General features: G+C 34.3%; 1 protein-coding gene across 2 annotated transcripts in view; it reads left to right on the top strand.

Moving 5' to 3' along the window:
• Positions 1-21,557, top strand: part of LOC111158846 (Dmx like 1) — a 125,725-nt gene that overhangs the window by 83,294 nt on the left and 20,874 nt on the right. Inside the window, exons 31-36 of one of the 2 annotated variants that reach the window (XM_022521129.1) lie at positions 1,824-1,909; positions 3,151-3,352; positions 4,367-4,484; positions 7,817-7,879; positions 18,047-18,133; positions 21,346-21,467. In XM_022521129.1, the coding sequence (XP_022376837.1) occupies positions 1,824-1,909; positions 3,151-3,352; positions 4,367-4,484; positions 7,817-7,879; positions 18,047-18,133; positions 21,346-21,467 (678 nt within the window). The remainder of the gene's footprint in view (positions 1-1,823; positions 1,910-3,150; positions 3,353-4,366; positions 4,485-7,816; positions 7,880-18,046; positions 18,134-21,345; positions 21,468-21,557) is intronic. The other variant, XM_022521130.1, reaches the window with a different exon arrangement.

Here is a 21,557-nt window from a genome sequence, read left to right as displayed (position 1 = left end):
GCTGCTTTATCCTTACATATATGTGTAAGAGGATATTATCTTGTCCCTTTTGATAGATTGTATATCTCTGAAAGGTGTATACACTTTATAAAACATTGTATGTTAATGGTATGATAGAAAAATAGAAATATACCACAAGAGATAAGTAGTGTATTAGTGAAAATGAAATAAAAATACTCCTTTATTGAAAAGAAGAATTATTACAAGATTTTTACTTGACCTAATTTTGTTTTTTTAATATATGAAATACTTACGTGTCTCAAAAGTCATTCAGACTCTGTAACTTAATAACAATGAAACCAAGCAACCCAATTAAAAAAGCAGACAAATGACTTGAAAAGAAGATATACAAATGGCCAATAAGTACAAGAAAAGATGCTACCATTAATCATTAGGGAAATGCAAATTGAAACCACCATGGGAGATTACATCACACCCCTTAGTATGACTAGTATCCAAAAAACAGAAAATAACAGTGTTGGTGAGAATGTGGAGAAATTGGAACCCTTGTGCACTAGTGGGGGGAATGTGAAATGGTCCAGCCAGTATGGAAAACATTATGGTAGTTAGGAAATTAAAAAGAGAATTACCATATAACCTAACAATTTCACTTCTGAATATATACCTGAAAGAATTAAAAGCAGAGTCTTGATCAGGTATTTGTACAAACCATGCTCACATCAGGAGCACATATGCTAAAAAAAATGGGGTCGGTATTCGTAGAAACCATGTTCATAACAGCATTATTCACAATAGCCAAGGGATAAAAGCACCAAGTGTCTGTTGACAGATGAATACATAAACAAAATGTGGTATATTCATGTAATGGAATAGTATTCAACCTAAAAAAGGATGGAAATTCTGACAAATGTTACAATGTGCATGAATCTTGAGGATATTATGCTAAGTGAAGTAGCTAGTCCCAAATAGACAAATAATACCATGACAGTGGCGTATAAGTCCACATATAGGTTGTTTACTGTAGTCAAATTCATAGAGACAGAAGGAAGAATATTGGTAGCCAGGGACTAGGAGAAGGGGAAATGGGGAATATTATAATAATATTATAATAATATTATTATTATAAATGGGGATAGTTCCAGTTTTGCAAGATAAGAATTCTAGAATTAGATGGTGGTGATGGTTGAATATACTTAATGCCACTGAAATGTACACTTAAAAATAGTTAAGACGGTTAACTCTATATATACAATTTAAAGTAATAAAAAGCCAGTACTCTAAGAAATAAATTTTCACTTTAAAAGAAAAGTTGAAATTTCTTTTTTAATTAAAAAAACTATAGAAAAATGTGAAATTGGAAGTCTCACATTTCTGTCTTCACCTATTTTCTACACCCTCTACATATACCCATTTTTATTAGTTCCTGTTTTTATCCTTCTCTTTGCAAAATAAGCGTATTTGTAGGTGTTTGAAACCTTATTTCTCTGCTTTTTTACATGGGAGGTACCAGGGGCATAGTATATATAGTGTTCTATGATTTGATTATTTATTAATACATACGGGAGTTCACTTCGTACTAACACTTCAGAATTCTTATACATTCTTTTTTTATGGCTTCCTTATTATTCTGTGGTTCAAAACCGAAGTGTTTCCACCAGTACTCTCCTGGCAGATAATTGGTTGTTTCTGCTCTTTTGCTCTTACAGGTAAAGCTGACATGAGTAACTGCATATTGTTCTATTTTTCTGGAAGCATATCTGCAGAGTAGATTCTTGATAGTAAAACTGTTGGATTAAAGAGTGGTGTACTCTTCTAAAACCCTGAGTAAATCTTTAACAGATCTACTGTTGTTTTATTTTTAGTTGGTCATTGATGCGCTTGGCAATGGTGCAGTTAGTGCTCAACAATTTGAAGACCTTCTATCCCTTTGCAGGTCATGATCTTGCAGGTAATGTATGTCTTAACATGAACTAATATTCCCATTGCTTTTGAATGACCGTTTTTGCATTTTTTTTCCAAACAGTCAAGAAAAACCTTAGTAACTTCTTGTTGTAGAAGATAGGTTTCTTTTAACCAGACCAGCCATCTATAAATGTATCTATCATATTGTTAGGTGCCATCAGGAGGACAATGTCCCAAGAAAGCAGGGGATCTGAACCTGATATGATTGACTGTATTGAGACTTTATTTATTTATTTTTTATTATTATTTTTTATTTATTTTTTATTTATTTATTTATTTATTTATTTATATTTATTATTTTTTATTTATTTATTTATTTAGACAACACCACTAGAGGAGGTGTTGGGGGATTTGATAGCAGCAGACACAAAGAAAAAGAAGCAAATGTAAAAACTTAGTGATTATTAACTCCAGGGGAAGAAAAGATTGCACAGAAATAAAGGGGAGCGATAGTATACTGCATGATCCAGCTGTGGTCTGTATTTATAAATATAAATAACAAGGTAAATGCAAAAACACCAATTTTTCCAAAAATTATTATGTGACTATACCGGAATGATGGAGAGAGTAGTTTATTCTTCTATTCCATAGCATAGTAATAAGTGAGTACATCATTTCTAAGATGGAAAAGTCCAGAATTCACAGGATAGGCCTATTACTTAGATTTTTGGAGGTGAATAGCAAGAATAGCTAAAAGTTGAAAGTGGAGTGAGGAATCAGGAAAATGAAATTATACATAAGTAGAAAGTGCTGAATTTCCCATTAAGTGTTATTTAACTTCTTTTAACTTCTGTGTGTTTTAATTTTCTAAACAAATTTTAGTTACATACCATATAGACATTGGGCTGATGCAAAGATTTAAAGCAATTGTTTTTCCTCTCCGACATATTTTCATAATATTCAGGTAAATTCGTTAATGTGAAATCAAAGCCAAAAGCAGTAATTGATATAGCAGTATAAGTCATAAATATTATTCCAAGTTGCAGTAGTAAAACTGTGGTATAATTTTGACTCAGATTACCGTTTTTTTCTGTTGCTCCAGGCCACCTAATTATGTTGGAACAGAGATTTATTACATCTTTTTTTTTTTTTTTTTGAGCCTCTGGAGGTCTCTCCCCACTCTCCTGGACAATTCCTCTGCCAAAATGTCTGTCTCAGTCATTCTTAAAATCAACTGTAGCATTTTACTGAAGAAGATAAACTTGGATCATTTTTTTCTCTTTTTAGAGCTTCCAGTTAGTTCACCACTTTGTCATGCGGTTCTAAAAACTCTTCAGTGTTGGGAGCAAGTTCTTCTCCGACGACTTGAAATCCATGGTGGGCCACCTCAAAACTATATTGCAAGTCATACATCTGAAGAGAGTTTGTCTGGGGGTCCTGCAATTCTCCGCCATAAAGCTTTGCTGGAACCTACAAACACTCCTTTCAAGTAGGTTGTCCTGTGGATTCTGTTTTTAAGTCAGAGTTTTACTAACTCAGAATGTTATCAATTAGTACTTTAAAAATATTTAAGGCCTCCTCTGCCTGCTTTGCAGTTCTTGGCTCCTATCTGTGTCTTTGTTTGATGTATATTGTAGGCTTAGCAAACATTTCCTGCAAAGATCCAGAGAGTAAATGCCTTAGGATTTGAGGACCCCACAGTCCTTGTTGCTGCTATTAAACTGCCAGAGTAGAGTGAAGACAATTATAGACAATAAGTAAACAAATGGACATGGCTGTGATCCAATAAACTTTATTTTCAAAAATGAAAGGCAGGCTGAATTTGACCTGTGGGCCATTGTTTACTTCTCCCGCTCTGGAACAGTGCTGCTCATAATATCTAGTTAGCAAGCTGTTTTATCATCCATGAAGAGATGAAGCATTTGCATGAAAAGATAAATCGATGCAGTGCTTGCATCATCAATAAAGTCTTTCTACAAAATGTTAACTGAATTAATATATACTGTACTTAGTGGCTTAGTGACATAGTTGATTTACATTATTTCGCAAGTTCTTACCTTAGCATCAGTAACAGAGTTCATGGACTGGTATGTGTTCACAGGCCATTTGAGTAGCTCTGCTTCTAGATATCTTCTAGTAGTGATCTGTTTTTGGTAGATATTATGTTCCCGGGGTCAGCAAACTACAGCTTTGAAGCCACATCCACCCATCCTCCTGCAATATAAATAAAGCTTTATTGGATCAGAGTCATACCCTTTGATTTTAATATTTCTTCTGGATGCTTTCCTATCAGTGACTGAGTTGAGTGGTTGAAAGATAACCCACAAAGTCTAAAATATTTACCGTCTGGTTTTTTAAGAAAAAGTTTGAAGACTGGTGCCCTCAATGGTATTGTCTGATTCCAGTTAATTTATTATTATAAACATTTATAGAGCACAAAGGGAATGTGGTCAAGTTAATCAGAAATCTTCAAAGTGTATAATTAAGTATCCTGTCCCTGTAGATCCAAACACCATCTGGCACTGTCCGTGAAGAGACTATGGCAGTACTTGGTGAAGCAGGAAGAAATTCAGGAAACCTTTATCAGAAATATATTCACAAAGAAAAGATGTCTAAATGAGGTCTGTATAAGTTAAAACCTTTTTACTCTAGTATTAATGAAGTCTTTTTCATTATGTAACCATAAAAAAGAAGTTGCAATTTACAGACTTTTAAAAAGCTCACTTTTATATCATAAACATTTATTATGCTGTTAGTAAATAGAAAAAGTGATTGAAAAGGAGAAAGCGGGGTCAGTATTTTCCTAAATCAAATTAATTTAAAGGAACTAATTCAGATATATTTGGAGCTTCCCCCGCCCCCCAAAAAAAACTACTGTTTGTGTGAAGATTCTACAACTTGTTTGCTGTCATGAGTGCCTGTTGGGAGACAAAGTAGAAATTCCCCATGATTTTCATATGATAGCTAAAAGAAGTTTATCTTAGAAGTTTAACTGAAACTAGGTTGGTAGACTGAGAACATTTCAAATATGTACATTTTCTTTCTATTCTTTTGATTATCCTTCTTTTTTTAATTTATTTTTTTATTGATTATCCTTCTTAATGAAATTTTATAAGCACAATTTGTAAGTTTACTGTAGTTGATTATATTATGATATTATCATTATAATGATTATTTTTCTCATTTAGTTCATGGCTTTAAAAAGTTCCATTTGGATGATATGGGGAACTTGCACCTGAATGTAAATTAATATATTACTTCTTTTTTGGGGACAGTATTGCTATTAAAAAATACTGGGCAAACTCAGTAGTGGACTTGGTGATTGTAGTAATTCCTTACGACCTCATGGACTAGTAACAAAGAGTTTCAAGACCAGCAGCTGGTCTGTGGATCACATTTGAGAAGCATTGAACTAGACTTAAAGCAAGCTTTGTATGGTTTTGAAGTGGGAGGGAAAACAAGAAGTCATTTCATTTGGAGGAAGGAATAAGGGAATAGAATAGCTTCTTTTTGCTAACTTCGTTCTTTTTTTTTTTTTTTTCAGTATAGTCGACATACAGTGTTACGTTAGTTTCAATTTCAACTTAGTGACTCAACAAGTTTGTGCATCAGAATGGTTTCTTAAAAGACAAGTTAGCAAAAAGCAAGATGTCATATAATCTTAATGAATAAAAGGGAAAATTACATAGATTTCATTGCCTCTTGGTTTAAACACTGTTTTATAAGAGGCAACTGAATGCACCATTATTTAGTTTTTGCCAGATTATATATTTGAATTAGCCAAGCCAGGAAATAGACATAATTTTTAGCTTAGAAAACTTCTGTGTACCTTAGTGTGACATTGAAAACTAAGCCAACAATAGATAAAATAGATATAATACAAATGAAGTATTTTTATTTTACCTTATGTAAGATATATCTTAAGTATTGCATATATGAATTACCATTAAACAGTTCAAGAAAATTTTGGGATAAATAAAATTTAAAATGTACTGGATCAGAAACTAATTAATTAGGGTGTATTTACTGATAAGGTAATATTTCTTTTATTTTAAATATATCCTTGCCTAAAATAATGTATCAGAAGTTAAAGCATTCTCACAATAATTTATAAAACCCTGCTACATTATTCTGTATAAAAAGTATGTTTACTCTGTTATTTCTTTGTTTTTTTGATGTAGCTTATAATATGAATATGAAAGTTGGCATAATTTCAACTACAAAATCTTTTTTTTTAAAACATGGCCGTATTTGATTAATATAGGTGTAAAAATAAAAACATTTCTCTACTGCTGATATAGTCATTATATCTGGGAAATTAAATAGTTGTCAAACAAAACAAGAAGCTGTTATACCACTAGATTGTCTAGCTAAATCAGGGAATAATATCACTAAGGAAAGAGAGTAGCATAAGCCAAAATGCATAAGGAAGGAGAACAGGTAAATAAGTATAAGTACACCTTTTGATCCCTTTGCTATTTTATTATTAGTTTTCTTAGGAGTTTTATGATACCTTAAGAAAATTTTAAAGTTATTTTTGTGTTATTATTTTAACCAAAAGCATGTTTATGGATGTTAGACTAAAAGCTTTATAATTATCAGTAAGCTAAATATTTTCCCTGAATTTTAGGTTTTTTATCTGCAAAATGAGTAAAATACCCCTTAATCTGCTGTGTTTTGACCAGTAAATCTAACTTACTTAAAACCTGGCATGATTAATGGTAGTTACTAGAAATTAGTTATTACCACTTTATTCTTTCTTAAATTTTATTTTCATTTTTTTATTCTTGATGGTGATATTCTTAAAAATAGTGATATTTTGATAAAGGGAATATGAAAATGAAAAATTTATATGGGGAATCATAGATTGGGTAGAATTAAAAAGAATATTAACTTCATAGAATTAGTATATTATTTAATCTTTACAGTTGACTAGCTTATTTTTGTTATTAACAGAATTACCTTCCATCTCTTTTTTTGTAAGACGATAATTGTATTTAAGTAGCTTGAGTCCAAGTCACTGTGACTTTTCAGGTGTTTAGGAAATAGATGCCAAACAGGCCCAGTGTTTTGGTTGGGAGGATTCTGAGACTGCTGCTGTTTGTTTCTTTATTCCTTACACATTTGAAAATGAAATTTTCTCCATCTGATGTTAAAATTTAAAATCCTGGTATATCCTCAGATCTTTTCTTTTTATATACTATATTTTTAAAATAGAAGATCTTTCCAGTTTATATTTATTTTGAAATTAAGTGTAGTTAGCTGCAGATAGACTATATCTAAATAATTTCCAACCAGAAAAAAATACTTGACAGCTATCATCTTTGTCCCCTACTTAATATTTCTTTTTTCTTTCATTTTCTGAGAACTAAAGGTCTTGAATCACTTCTTTAACAAATGCTAATATCCCCTTTTAAGAAGGATGTGTGCCTTCAATCAATTTATTGACTATTTCTGGCTAAATAAAGAGAAAGAATTAGAAACCTTGAATTCTAAATGTTCTAATCAGGAGGTTTTCTTGAGGAGTGAGATACCATGATGGAGATAAGGCATAGTAGTGTGTATGAAGAAGAACAAGTTGACTTTAATTATCAGGTTAGAGTACTGTGGCACCAATAGCTTTGAAATTTATAACATTAGAACTGTGGGCTCAATGTTGCTTTAATGTCAACATTTCAAAATCAGTTAAGTTGGTTAAAATTTCTTCGGAGGTGAAATAAAATTTATGGTAGTGGTTAATGAGTTTTGAGGCATTAAATTTTCTCCAGCCCCCCACCAATGTACCCCACACATGCTTCTTTTAAGATGTATGATATTTAAAAGGTAATGACTCAGTCCAGTATTGTTTTCTAGTAAATTCGGTCAAAAATATAATTTTAAAAAATACCCCAGTATTTTGCATGTTATATCTCGTCTTTACTCTTTGTCATGTGGTTATTCTTTCTTGATGAAGTCATTAGAGGACAACTGTGAAACCATCAAAAATTCTATGATGGAGGAGCCAAACATGAATAAGGTACAAAATATCATTCAACTGAAATTAGAAATTGCATTCTTTAACAAGAAAAACAAACTGTTTGCATTTTAGTTTTGAACTGGACTTTGTCTCCAACGTAGTTAAATTGTTGTTCCCTCAGATTACTCTTCCTTGGTTTCAACAAATATGCAATCATAAAAATTATTTGTTTTGTTAATAAGAGAATGCAATTTTAAAGGGAGTTGAATGTAACCTGTTTTGGCTACAGATTTTTCTGAGTAAATACAGCTGAAGTTCTTAATAAAATGTAATTACAATAGCCATTATATAATTATAGTGGTACTGTTCTATTTCTACAAGTGTCACTTTTGAAGTTAACGTTCTCTCCTGTGATGTTAATTCCTTAAAATATATCAAATACTCTTATGTAACATTTATTTTTCTGATAGGAATAGCATGTAGCACATTGCCTTGTGTGTAATAATGTCTCATAATACTTGAGATCAAGAGCAAAAATTGTAGGAATTTGTATAATCATGAAGTACCTCCCAAATGTCCCATGATCATACATTCAAGTATGACTTTTATTAAGTTGGTATTTAACTCGTGTGTTTCTTACTCTGATTTTAAGTCCCTCTCAACAAAGTAATTTTTAGGGGAAAAATTTCTCAAAAGATATTTTTTTAAGGCTACTAATTCCCACTGTTAATTCTTTCTCTAAGAAAATCTTTTGGTAAAAATAGGAAAAATAATTCTATGCAAGTAATAAAAAGGACTGATTAGCTGTCAAGTGTACATTATAACTCAAACTTTGGCAAAAGAAATTTATGCATTTCATACTTTGGAAATGTCTACTGACTTTGGGCATTTTAAAAAGAGTATAGTTGAAACTTTTAATCAGTTAACAGTAAGTTCTTGCCTAAGTAATCATTAATTACTAGTCTGTACATTATCATGAATTCTCATCCAAGGATTTTTCTTTTCATACTATTTATAAGATGTTAATAATCAGAATGTGGTATTTCTGTAGTAATCACACTACTTTAAAAGGTAGTCATTCTGTTTGGTTTGTTAACATCATTGTTAAATAATGTTTAAATAAAACAGAATTGTTTTAAACAGGTTTATTAGGTATACCTGAGTTAAAACACCTGCACATATTTATTAAAATGTAGTTTGATCTTGGCATATGTACACACTAAGCCATAACCACAATCAAGAAAACAAATAGAGTCATCACCTCCAAAACTTTAATCTCCCTCTTCCTCCTTTCCTCCTACTTCTGCCCTCTTTCTCTGCAGGTAGCTATAAATCTGCTTCCTCATGTTATAGATTAGTTTGCATTTTCTAGAATTTTATGTAAATGGAATTACACACACTGTCTTTTTTCCCCCTAGCATAATTGAGATTCCTCCATATTGGGTATTTCAGTAATGCATTGCTTTTTATCGCTGAAGTGTATTCATTGTATCACTGTACCATAATTTATTTTTGTATGTTGGTGAACACTTGAGCTCTTCCCATTTCAGAACTATTTCAAATTAAGAATGCTCAGAATCGTCATAGGCAAGTCTCTATGTGTGGGCATAGATTTTCATTTGTCTTGTGCAAATGCTTAGGAGTGGAAGGGCCAGATTACATAGTAGGTGTGTGGTTAACTTTTTAAGAAATTGCTCAAGTATTTTCCAAGGTGGTGGTACCATTTTACCCCCCAACCCCCAGCAGCAGTGCATGAAATCTGAGTTGCTTTACCTCCTCACCACTACCTGGCATGCTCAACCTTTTTATTTTAGCCATTCCAGTAGGTGTGTAGTGGTTTTAATTTGCATTGTGCATCTTCGCCTGTGCTTGTTTATCATTTGTAGGACTTTTTGGTTGAAGTATCTTTTCAAATGTGTCTTTAATTGGGTTGTTTTCTTAATAGAATTGTAACAGTTGTTTTTTCTATTTTAAACATAAGTCATAGCTGATTGGCCGATATTTTCTCCTACTCTGTTGCGTGTCTTATTCACTTTACAATTTGTTTTAAACAGAAGTTTTTAATGGACACATTGGACTCATCAAAATTTGTTGTGTATGGACATCCTTTTTTTGGTGTCATATCTAAGAAGGCTCTTTGCCTAAAAGTCACAAAGATTTTCTCCTGCTTTGCTCTAGTTTGAGTTTTATAATTGGTGAAGATTACTTCCATTACTGCAACTTTCCAATGAAAAAGAAATCCAAAGTTCTGCCCTACAAAGAAATCACAACACAAAGGCATTGTTTAAATCCTACCAAAAAATTTTTGAGTCATTTTTTTATATGGCACAAAGTATGGATTGCCCTTAATTTTTTTTTAATCTGTGTATTCGTTATTCACCACTGTTGCCTGAAAAGATTATCTTTTCTTCCACTAAATTGCCTTTTCCTCCTTTAAAAAAAAAAACCAAATGACATATATGTATCATGGATTTTGTTTTGGACCATTGATTTATTTATCATTATACTGATCTCCCACTGTCTTACTGTACTGACTAGAACTTCCAGTCCATTATTGAACAGAAGTGATAAAAGCAGACATTTTTATTTTGTTGCTGATCATTAAGTATGCTGTTTTCTCTAGGATTGTTTTAGATATCCTTTATAAGGTTGAGGAAGATTTTCTGTTCCTAGTTTTTGAAAGATTTTAATCAGTAATAGATGTTGGATTTTGTCACATGTTTTTGTTTTTTGTGGGGTTTTTTTGTTTGCTTTTTGGGTTGGTGGTTTTTTTGTTTTTGTTTTTGTTTTTTGCTACTATTGAGATGTTCATGTGGTTCTTATTTTAGTTTATTAATATGGCTAAATAGGATGATGGATTAGTTTATGTTAAACCGACCTTTCATTCTCTGACCAAGCTTCCTTTGGTCATGATGTGTGTGTTTGGTTGTTTTTTAATGATAAATCTTTTAAAAATTTTGTTAAGAACTTTTGCATTTATGTTAATGAGGAATATTAGTTAATGGCTTTCTTAATATCTTGGAGTTCTTTTTTGGTTTTAAACTGAAGCTGGAGTCACAAGATGAGTTGGGAAATATTCTCTTTAATTTTTTAGAAAAATTTGTGTAGAATTAGTATTATTTCTTACTTAAGTGTTTGGTGGAATTCACCAGAGAAACTATCTGGTCTTTTATATCCACAAATTCAGTTTCTTTAACAGATATAGGGTAAGTCAGGTTATTTATTTCTTCTTGAATGAGCATTAGTAGTCCATGTCTTTAAAGAAATTTGTTTGTCTGGGGTGCATAGGTGGCTCAGTTGGTTAAATGTCCAACTCTTGATTTCAGCTCAGGTCGTGATCTCAGAGTCCTGAAATCAAACCCTAGTCAGCCTCTGTGTTGGGCATGGAACTTGCTTGGGATTCTCTCTCCCTCTGCCCCTCCCCACTCTGTCCCTCTCTAAAATAAATAATAAATAAAAATTTAAAAACAAATTTATCTGCTTCAAGTGTCAGATTTATAGGTATAAAGTTATTCATAGTAGTTCCCTATTTTTGAATACACAGTGAAATCTATGGTGATGTCAACTTTCATTTTTCTGCTAGTTTTGAAAACAAAATTACTTCCTGAATATTTTTATTTCCTAATATTTCGAGTATTGGTGTCCTTTTATGTTCACTTGCAAGCTTCCCATTTCCTTGCAATATTCCTTTGATACTCTTTAGGTCTCCTTTTACTTTATGTTTTGTTTTATTATATCATTAGAGTAGTGCTGAAGTAATTTATAATGTTCACCTTCACATTGTAGAAGGTGATAGTAGCCGAAAATCACCAATGAGACCTAGAGTCTCAGGTCAGCTTTTCTGTAGATCTATTATGGGACCTTGAGCTCCTTACATCCTTGAAGCCTTCTTTACTAATGTATAAAATTAGGGTTGATAGTTTTAAACATGCTGGCTGCTCTAATTTAAACAGTAGTAAAGTCCTAGATTTAGTTTGTTGTGGTCCTCTTTTCTTCAGTTCTTAAAGGAAGCTCTGTGGAACCTGAACATTATTTAGATCAGGTCCTGTATAAAATTTCTTTTTTTTTTGAATTGTGGTAAAATATACATATAAATTTTACCACTTAATTCTTCTGAGCATACAGTTGTGTGCCATTAGTTCATTCATATTGTTGTGTAGCCCTCACCACTGCCCATCTCCAGGTCTTTTTCATCTTCCCATACTGAACCACTGTCCCCATTAGACAGTAGCTCTCCATTTTCTCCTCCCACCTCACCTGGCCCACCAGCCAGGTCTGTCTGTCTGTCTCTGTGAATTTTCCTGCCCTGGGTATCTGTATGAGTGGAATCATACAGTATCTGTCATTCTGTCACTGGCTGCTTTCACTTAGGTTACCATTTTGTAATATGTATGTAGTAAGTAGTATGTATCAGAATCTCCTTTGTTTTTAAGCCCAACTGGTATTCCATTCTATATACATCACATATACTGTATAGCCATTCCTCTGTCAATGGACATTTGGGTTCTTTGCTTCTTTTGACTGTTTTGAATAATGCTCCTGTGAACATTGATATATATGTTCAAGTCTCTGCTTTTAGTTCTTTTAGTTATATACCCAGAAATGTAATTGCTGGAATCTATGGTAATTCTCTGTCTACTTTTTGATCTGCATAATCTCTTAAAATCTCTTTTAGCACTAATATTTAGATTCTTGTTTCCTCACATATCCAGCCCAATCAAATTTTAAAGCATGGCCTGAAACCTTACATTATAAAGCTTACATTAACCTTTACATTAAGACCATATTCACTGTGGGTTGTTTTTTTTTTTTTTACTATGATTTTATATGGTATGGCCTTTAGCAAATTATATTCCTAGCACATGCAAGTTCTCTTTTTTTAGCTGACCATATTGTGTTTCCACTTCCTTCCTTGCCTACCTTAGATTTCATGATCCATCATTATGATCAGTCCTTTACAGAAACCCTCAACCCTTTTGTGCTCTTCTCTCTCTGCCTTGAATATTCCCAAACCTGTTTACATGTAGCTTTTTGTCTACTCTGTGCCATTGTATCTGAAACAAAGTTGAGTTCCATCCTCAGTGAGTCACACACTCCCTGTTGAGTTATCGCACAGAGAAAAATTGATTTGCAGCAGATAAGGAGATCGTGGGGAAAGGCTTCCAAAGCTGTGCCTCCCTGCGCAAGGGTGGATGAGTTCCTTTTATTTAGAATTAGAATGCATGTTTAGATGGGGAAGTCTGGTTGTCCTGTGTAGAAATGGGCGTAAGGTCACACATGCACCTTAAGGAAACCTGCCCATACACATGTTGTATGTTATGCAGATGAGGCGTGTGCTCCTCCTTGGGCTGAGGTTTAGTACTAAATGGGGTAAGGAAATGGGGTAAAGGTAGTCATCCCTCTATCCTAGAGGTAACTCTGTGGTCCATCTCTTCAGGCAGAAGTGGGAAGTTGAGATCACACTGGTCTGGGTGGCCTGGGCCAGCTGGAGGTCTTGTCACGGCAGGCACTATTGCTGGAGGGGCAGTTCTGCTTTCCCTTGGCTTGACTTAAGAGATAAGGGGGAAAGAAGAGCTGAAGAAAAAATGTGGGACAGAGGTGGGGGAACATAAGCAAGTGGGCCATAAAGGTCAGGTCTTGGGGTCTAGCTGGTGACATATTCACCCAAATAGCTGAACATGGATGAAGAAAAAGCACAAATCCCAGAGGCTTGCATTGAAATTTACAGCCACAAATCCCAAACTAAACTACCTGACAACCAAAATTAATGACTCTATAGTAAATTTGTTTTCTTGTTCTCTTTTCCATTCTCCCCACTTTTGCCCTCTTTCCTTAAACTTCCAGTATTCCTTGCTGTTTGCCGCTGGTGACTTTATTTTGCCATCAAAATAAGTGCAGGAGATTTAGACTAATCTTCTCATCACCAAATCTAACTTCTGCTCTATATGCAGATACTTTGTTCTGCCTTTTCTAACACTACATAGGCTGTCACTTTTTGTCCAAGACCAGATTTTCCATTTATACATTGATCCTATCTCCTCTTTATCTACCCAAGGACTTTGCTTCAGTAGTTATCCTCTCTTCCTCTACCCTGATAAATAGTTATCTTTTTCTTAGATTATTCTTAGCATAAACAAATATATTTTATTGTCTTATTTTCAGATGAAAACCAAAAGACCTAGCTTTGAATCTTGCTACTCTCCCATTTCTGTAATCCCCCATCTAGGAAAATTCATTTATAGAATTCACTATAAAAATCATCAGGGCGCCTGGGTGGCTCAGTGGGTTAAGCCTCTGCCTTCGGCTCAGGTCATGATTCCAGGGTCCTGGGATCGAGCTCCACATGGGGCTCTCTGCTTGGCAGGGAGCCTGCTTCCCCACCTCTGTCTGCCTGTCTCTATGCCTACTTATGATGTCTCTCTGCCAAATAAATGAATAAAATCTTTAAAAAATCATCAGAGAAGACTTAAGAGTAATGTTGCAGATAGCCTGTGGAGGAACCACCCAGTTTAAGGAAGAAAACATTATCAATTCAGTTGAATGCCCCTGTGAATCTTCCCCAATGGACTTCCCTCCCTATTCACCAATGTCACATGCCTTTCTAATGTAGTTACGTGTTATCTCCAGCCCATTGCACTGAGATTTTACTGGTCAAAGTCGCTCACCCTTGACTTCCAGGATGCTCAATTCAGTAGTCGGTTCTGTTTTCCTTTAATTCAGTTTTTCAGTATCATTTGGTATTGTTGACCGAAGCCGCCTTTTTGAAACTTGGTTCACTTGGTTTCTGTAACATCATATTTGATGATTAAGTATTCATAGTTGGAGGATGTTTCCTCTTCTGTCAGACTGTTTCCTGTTCTATGGATTTATTCTGTCAGTATTTCTTTTCCCAAATTACTTCCATCTTGAATTGGCTTATCTTTTTCCTTTCTTGGAAACGTTGGGTATCTCAGTACTTAGTTCTCTAAGCTTTTCTCTTCTCTGTCTTTACTTTCTCTTCATGTTATCTCATGGTTTAAATACCATCCACAGCTAGCTCTTAAGTTATAACTCTTAAATCATTTCCTGAACTCTGGACTTGCCTTGTTAATCTAAGAGCTACCTTGCCCTGAATGTCTAAACACAGAATTTTCTTTCTTCTCCTAATCTTAATCCAAATCCCCACTTTTTCTTCACTTGTGTCTCATTAAATGGTACCTTCACTCACCCAGTTATCAGGTCTGAAATCTAGAAGTTATCCTTGCTTTTTCTCTTTTAGCTTTTACTGTAATTTCAGTCCATTAGCAAAATTTATCCTAATTCCAACCACTTGATTGAATCGTGATTCCAATCATGACCACCATTGCTACTACCCTAATCAAATCCCTCTTTACCTCTCACTCCAGCTGCTGAAGTAGCCTCTTAACTGATCTGGCGGCCATTCTCACATTCTGTATACTTTGCCTCACAACATCCAGAATTATCTAAACCCTGCAGTGGCTTCCTAGCTTTAAAATAAAATTTGAACTCTTTATTAAGGCTTTTAAGGCCCTTTGCATGCTGAATCCTGCCTGGTCTCCAAGCTCATTTCCTACCACTTGCTATTGTTCTCAAAATTAAATATGCAGGGGTGCCTGGGTGGCTCAGTGGGTTTAAGCCTCTGCCTTCACCAGCCTTAGGCTCCCAGCTCCCATCATAATCCCAGGGTCCTGGGATCAAGCCCCCCCCCCCCACATCTGGCTCTGTTCCACAGGGAGCCTGCTTCTCCCCCCCTCTCTCTGCCTACTTGTGATCTCTGTCAAATAAATAGGTAAAATTTAAAAAAAAAAATTAAATATGCATAAGCTTTTGAGACTCTAAACATCATTCTTTCCCCCTCCCCCCTGTTGATTATCACACAGGTGATCTTGGGGCCACAGTATTAAGAACTAAAGTTTTATTAAATCTAAGTAATGAGAGGACAAGGATGTATTTTCACATTGAAGAAGATTTTTTGAAGTTTATGCTTATTCAAGCTTTATTTCCCATAAATGTAAAGTTTGAAAAAGCTATGCAGGTAAAATGAATATTTCCCCCCTCACCTACCTATTACCAGCAAGTAACATATTCCTCTGTGGACTTCAAATATCATTTGTCTTTCTTTCCATTTTTTCAAAATCCAGTAGTGGACATTTAGTATGCTTTAGATACTAGGCAGATAGGTAATTAAGTTGGGATTTTTGTCATAAAATTACAGAATTTGACATTATATACATTTGATGAGGCTCTTGTAGCCAGAGGTAAGATTTTCCTCAGAAAAGATGTTGACCCTGAAATCACCCACATGTTTGCCAAGCACTGAAATTGCTTTATGTTTGTTATCAGATTGTATTTTAAAGATTTTATTTATCTGACAGAGATCACAAGTAAGGAGAGAGGCAGGCGGGGGCGGGGTGGGGGGCAGGCAGGCTGCCTGCTGAGCAGAGAGCCCTAATCCCAGGACCCTGGGATCATGACCTGAGCTGAAGGCAGAGGCTTTAACCCACTGAGCCACCCAGATGCCCCCAGATTATGTTTAGATTAGAATATATTTGACATCTTTATATCCAGTGACCGTGAGTTTTGTTTGTATATAAGATTATTTGGGTTTGGTTATCTTTTTTTTTTTTTTAAGATTTTATTTATTTATTTGACAGACAGAGATCACAGGTAGGCAGAGAGGCAGGCAGAGAGTGGGAAGGGAAGCAGGCTCTCTGCCTAGCAGAAAGCCGGATGTGGGGCTCAATCCCAGGACCCTGAGATTATGACCTGAGCCAAAGGCAGAGGCTTTAACCCACTGAGCCACCCAGGCGCCCGGGTTTGGTTATCTTTTAAGACTCAACTTTGCCATTCAGCAGGCTTCTTATTTGCCATTTTTAAAAATAGTGCTAACTCACTTTTGTTGGTCAAACAATGGGCAAGCATTGGTGATGTTTTTATCTAAACTTTGCAGGAATTGTATTTGTTATATTCTTTTTTTTTTTTAAGATTTTATTTTTACGTAATCTTTATATCCAAAGTAGGGCTCGAAATCCCAACCCTGAGATCAAGAGCTGCATGCTCTACTGACTTAGCTAGACAGATGCCTCAATTTTTTAAATTTTTGTCAAATTAATAACTTCTGTACTTCAAAATGAGTTGTGAACTATTTTATACTAATTCATTTTAAAGATTGAAGGTTAGGCGGTAAAATAAGATGAAACAATATCCTATTAACATTTTTTTTTAATTTTATTTTTTATAAACATATAATATATTTTTATCCCCAGGGGTACAGTTCTGTGAATCGCCAGGTTTACACACTTCACAGCACTCACCATAGCACATACCCTCCCCAATGTCCATAACCCCCCCCCTCCTCTCCCAACCCCCCTCCCCCCACCCATGTCCTATTAACATTTCTAATTGTTAATAATTGTCTCCTCCTTTTACCTGTTTATTTTTAGTAAATTTTAGTTTTATACAGTATTCTCTTCTGTGTTCAAAGGCCTTGCATATACCTTCTCTGGGGTAAGCAGAAGGTTGATATATTTCCCTCAACTAAAGTATATCGAGTTGTGGTTTATTCATCTATTAAAATGACTACTGACCTGGGCAAATTACTATGCCTTTCAGGGTTTCAGGTTGTTTTTCTTCTTTTTTTGTTTTTATAAAATAAAAGTTGTTTTAGACTAGGAGTCTGTAAACTATATTCAGCTGGCCATATTTGACTCTTCTTATATAGGCAGTGAAATAAGAATGGTCCTTATATTTTTAAAAGGTTGTTTAACAAAAAAAAGACCAGTATGCAACAGTGATCCTCCTTGGTATGCAAAATCTAAAAATATTTACCTTTTGACGTTCTTATATTTACAAAATATTATCCAAGGATTATAATGCTAAGAAATAGCACAAACAAATCTTTTTTTAATAATTAGAATGTCTTGATCCTTTAAAGTTAATTCATTTGTGTTAATTTATTGGGAACATAATTAATTAATGAAGTTGTATATTGTATAAACTGTCTTTTTATATATGGGAAGGCAAGCTGGAAAAATTTAAATTTCCCTGGTCAAATTAGTTTTGTTTTAGGGATAATTAGCATGTAAAACAGTACCTTTGGCTAGGAAATGTATAAAAAGTTTCTTAAAATAATTAATGCAAGTATTAAATGACAAGTTGGGATATACTGTTTTTTTTTTTCTATGACTAAAATCACTATATTTTTATATTTTCTTTCCTTCCATTTAGATAGAAGCAGACTTGGGATATCCTGGAGGTAAAGCAAGGATTATTCACAAGGAATCTGATATCATTACTGCCTTTGCTGTTAATAAAGTTAGTGCATAGACTTTTTATTCTTTGATTATTAAGTATTCATTGTTGAAGAATGTCTACTATTATGTCAGTTTATTCAGTATTAGTAATTCTCTTTCCCAAAGCTAATTCTCACTGCCTAAATTTCAATCTGAGTAAGTTCCTTTATTTTATAAAATGATTATATTGTTTGATAATTCAATTTATTGGATAGGTAGCAGATAAAGTAATGTTTTATTACTACACAGAAAGAAATATCAAATATTTATATATGCAATAGCCTTTAGAATTTCTACAACACATTAAAGCATTTAATCTAAAAAAAGGTTTTTTATTTTCCTTATATGAATATGTTGAATGTGGTTGTTAATATTAGATCGAATTCAAGTTTTACATGACTTACAGAAATTCTCACTCATTGACTTACAGCTACATTAGCTGTGTAACTAGTTTCTTCTTCACATTCCTTAGTCTTCTACATAACATGTTCCTTAAAGCTGTCTGTGAGCTCCTTAAAAAAAGAATAGCCTTAGATATACAGTTGTCCTAAGTCAAATTTATTTTAGGGTGCCTGGGTGGCTCAGTGGGTTAAGCCTCTGCCTTCGGCTCAGGTCATGATCTCAGGGTCCTGGGGTCAAGCCCCGCATCCGGATCTCTGCTCAGCAGGGAGACTACATCCCCCTCTCTCTCTGCCTGTCTCTCTGCCTACTTGTGATCTCTCTCTCTCTCTCTCTCTCTCTGTCAAATAAATAAATAAATAAATCCTTAAAAAAAGAATTTAATCACTTTCTCCTTTCTTCCCTAAATGCCTGGCTGCACAGTTTTATTTGCATACACACACAAATACACCTATACACATAAGTGTATATTTCCTTTTTCACATATTCCTAACTTTAAAATAATTTTTAAGTATTATTTTAATAAATACCCTACGGCATTATGCATTCAAAATCATTTTACCAGTTCGTTCTCCATCTTCCTATGAAATATCGTTCTTTTCTTTCATTTCTCCTAGATAGTTCCTCTATTCTTCTGTCCTCATCTTTCCCTATGTCCTTTGTCTCATTTCCCTCTTATACACACCCCTGAACAGTGACTAGTTCTGTTGAAGACAGGCAGGTTTGGAATGAGCCCCTTAACCAGGCAGTTCTCATGTTATAGCATCTGTGCAATATATGGTATAGTATATGTCAGTACAAATAGAAAGCTATTGTCTGCTCCCAACAGCTATCTTCCTTCCCTTGAAAAAAATATGATGTTAAATATTCTGTGCTATAAAACAAGCTCACTTCTTTTTTTTTTTTTTTTTTTTGGATATATATAAGTAATTAGTAATAAACAGTTATCCACATATTATATAAAATCTCTTGTTCACTGTGCAAGAAGAGTGTACCTGTTTAATTTTTATTTCTCCAGATTGATTATCATTTTACAGCTTAAGTTTGTAGATGAGAAATAATACCTTTTGCTTTAAATTCCATTTTTTTAAAATGCTGATGAGATTGAACTTTTTTCCATTTGTTTAGTTGTGAATTATCTGTGTTAAGAACTGTGAAAGGTCTAAGATTTATTACTAATAACAGAAGCATTATCCAGAATATCAGCATTTATGCTGTAGTTCCCTGTGTTAATATTACCACAAGTGGCAGGGAGGGGGCCAAATGAAAACTGCACACAGAGTAGGTTGTGTTATAGGAAAGGAACACCGAGTTTAGGGAACCTTAATTTTCTCTAATGTACATTAAGGGTACCTGCCCTTTGATCTGGAGGGAGACGCTATAGGCATATATAAAGCCATTCTGCAGAACAAACAGCAGTCAGTAAGTCACTCACCAGACATGCAGAAACAGAGAGACCTGTGGAGAATTATCTCCAAGCAGTCTCATTATATCCTTTCTCCATTTATGTCTGGGTATTCATTTTTTCCTTTTGTTTTTGTATTAGCATTTTACGTAATGTAAATGTTAATCCTATTTTCTCTTTGCTGTCAACATTTTATTTTCTCTTTTCAGTTCATAGATGTTTAAAATTTTTTATCATTTAATCTGACCAACTTTTTAAATTAATATTTATTTATTTAGTTTAAAGAAGGATAGAGAGAGAACGTGGGGGTGGGGGAGAGAGTGGAGGGAAAGAGAGAACCTTTTTTTTCCCCAGAGATTTTATTTATGTATTAGAGAGAGAGCACAAGCAGGGTGAAGGGCAAAGGGAGAAGCAGACCACTAAGCAGGAAGCCCAATGCAGGACTTGATCCTGGGATTCTGGGGTCATGACCTGAGCCGAAGGCAGACACTTAACCAACTGAGCCAGAGAGAGAGAGAGAGAGACGTTAGCACACTCTGCACTGAACTTATGTCTCATGACCCTGAGATCACAACTTGAGCTGAAACCAAGAGTCAAGACACTATAACGGCTGCACCACTTAGGTGCCCCTACAGTATCCATCTTTTAATTTATGATTTATTCTGACAAACTTTCCCTACTCTTTTTCTGTCTACCCCTATATCTTTCCATTGTGACTCTTTCCCAAATTCTGTTTTTCTTGTTTAAGCCTGAAAAGCTTTAGGTGAAAGCGATACTATCTTATTTGAATAATGTACTTTTATTTCTTTTTTTTTTTTTTTTTTTTTTTAATATTTTTTTTATTTATTTGACAGAGAGAGAGATTACAAGTAAGCAGAGAGGCAGGCAGAGAGAGAGGAGGAAGCAGGCTCCCTGCCGAGCAGAGAGCCCGATGCGGGGCTCGATCCCAGAACCCTGGGATCATGACCTGAGCTGAAGGCAGAGGCTTTAACCCACTGAGCCACCCAGGCGCCCCCTTTTATTTCTTTAGTTTGATGTTCCTTATCTCTCTCTACCTTCTAGAGCTTCTATCCAGCACCTCCCTCCACATTTCAGAACTGTGTAAACCTTAGGGAGATTGTACCGCACTAGCAGACTGGAGAGAGAGTGCTGGGAGAAGAAATAAAGTGGTACATGCATTACTATTTAGAGGAGGCTTTGTGTTAGATGCTCTTGAGTTCTTAGAACATAAACATATCTCCAAGCTCAAGCGGATAATTATTACACTCAAGATTTAATTATTAAAATTAATTTTAAGTATTCATTTGTGATAATGCTGTCTTTTCTGCATCCTAAAATTTCTAGGGGCTATTTTGTAGTTTCCATTTTTAGAAGTGGCCCATATATACATGTTGTGTTTTTTTATTTAAAAATTATGATTTGTTTTTCAGGCAAATAGAAACTGCATAGCAATTGCATCAAGCCATGATGTTCAAGAACTGGATGTTTCTGGAATTCTAGCTACACAAATCTATACTTGGGTAGATGATGATGCTGAAATGGAAACCAAAGGGTACTTTTATACTTTGTTTTTAATTCATTAACATTGTGTTAAATGATATCCACAGAAATATAACTTCCAAAAGATTTTTAGAGGAGTATT

Source organism: Enhydra lutris, unplaced genomic scaffold, assembly GCF_002288905.1.
Source record: "Enhydra lutris kenyoni isolate GAN:26980312 unplaced genomic scaffold, ASM228890v2 scaffoldscaffold64, whole genome shotgun sequence".
NCBI classification, from domain to species: Eukaryota; Metazoa; Chordata; class Mammalia; order Carnivora; family Mustelidae; genus Enhydra; species Enhydra lutris.
Note: the sequence above shows the minus strand (reverse complement) of the source record. Positions and strands in the feature narration are given on the sequence as shown.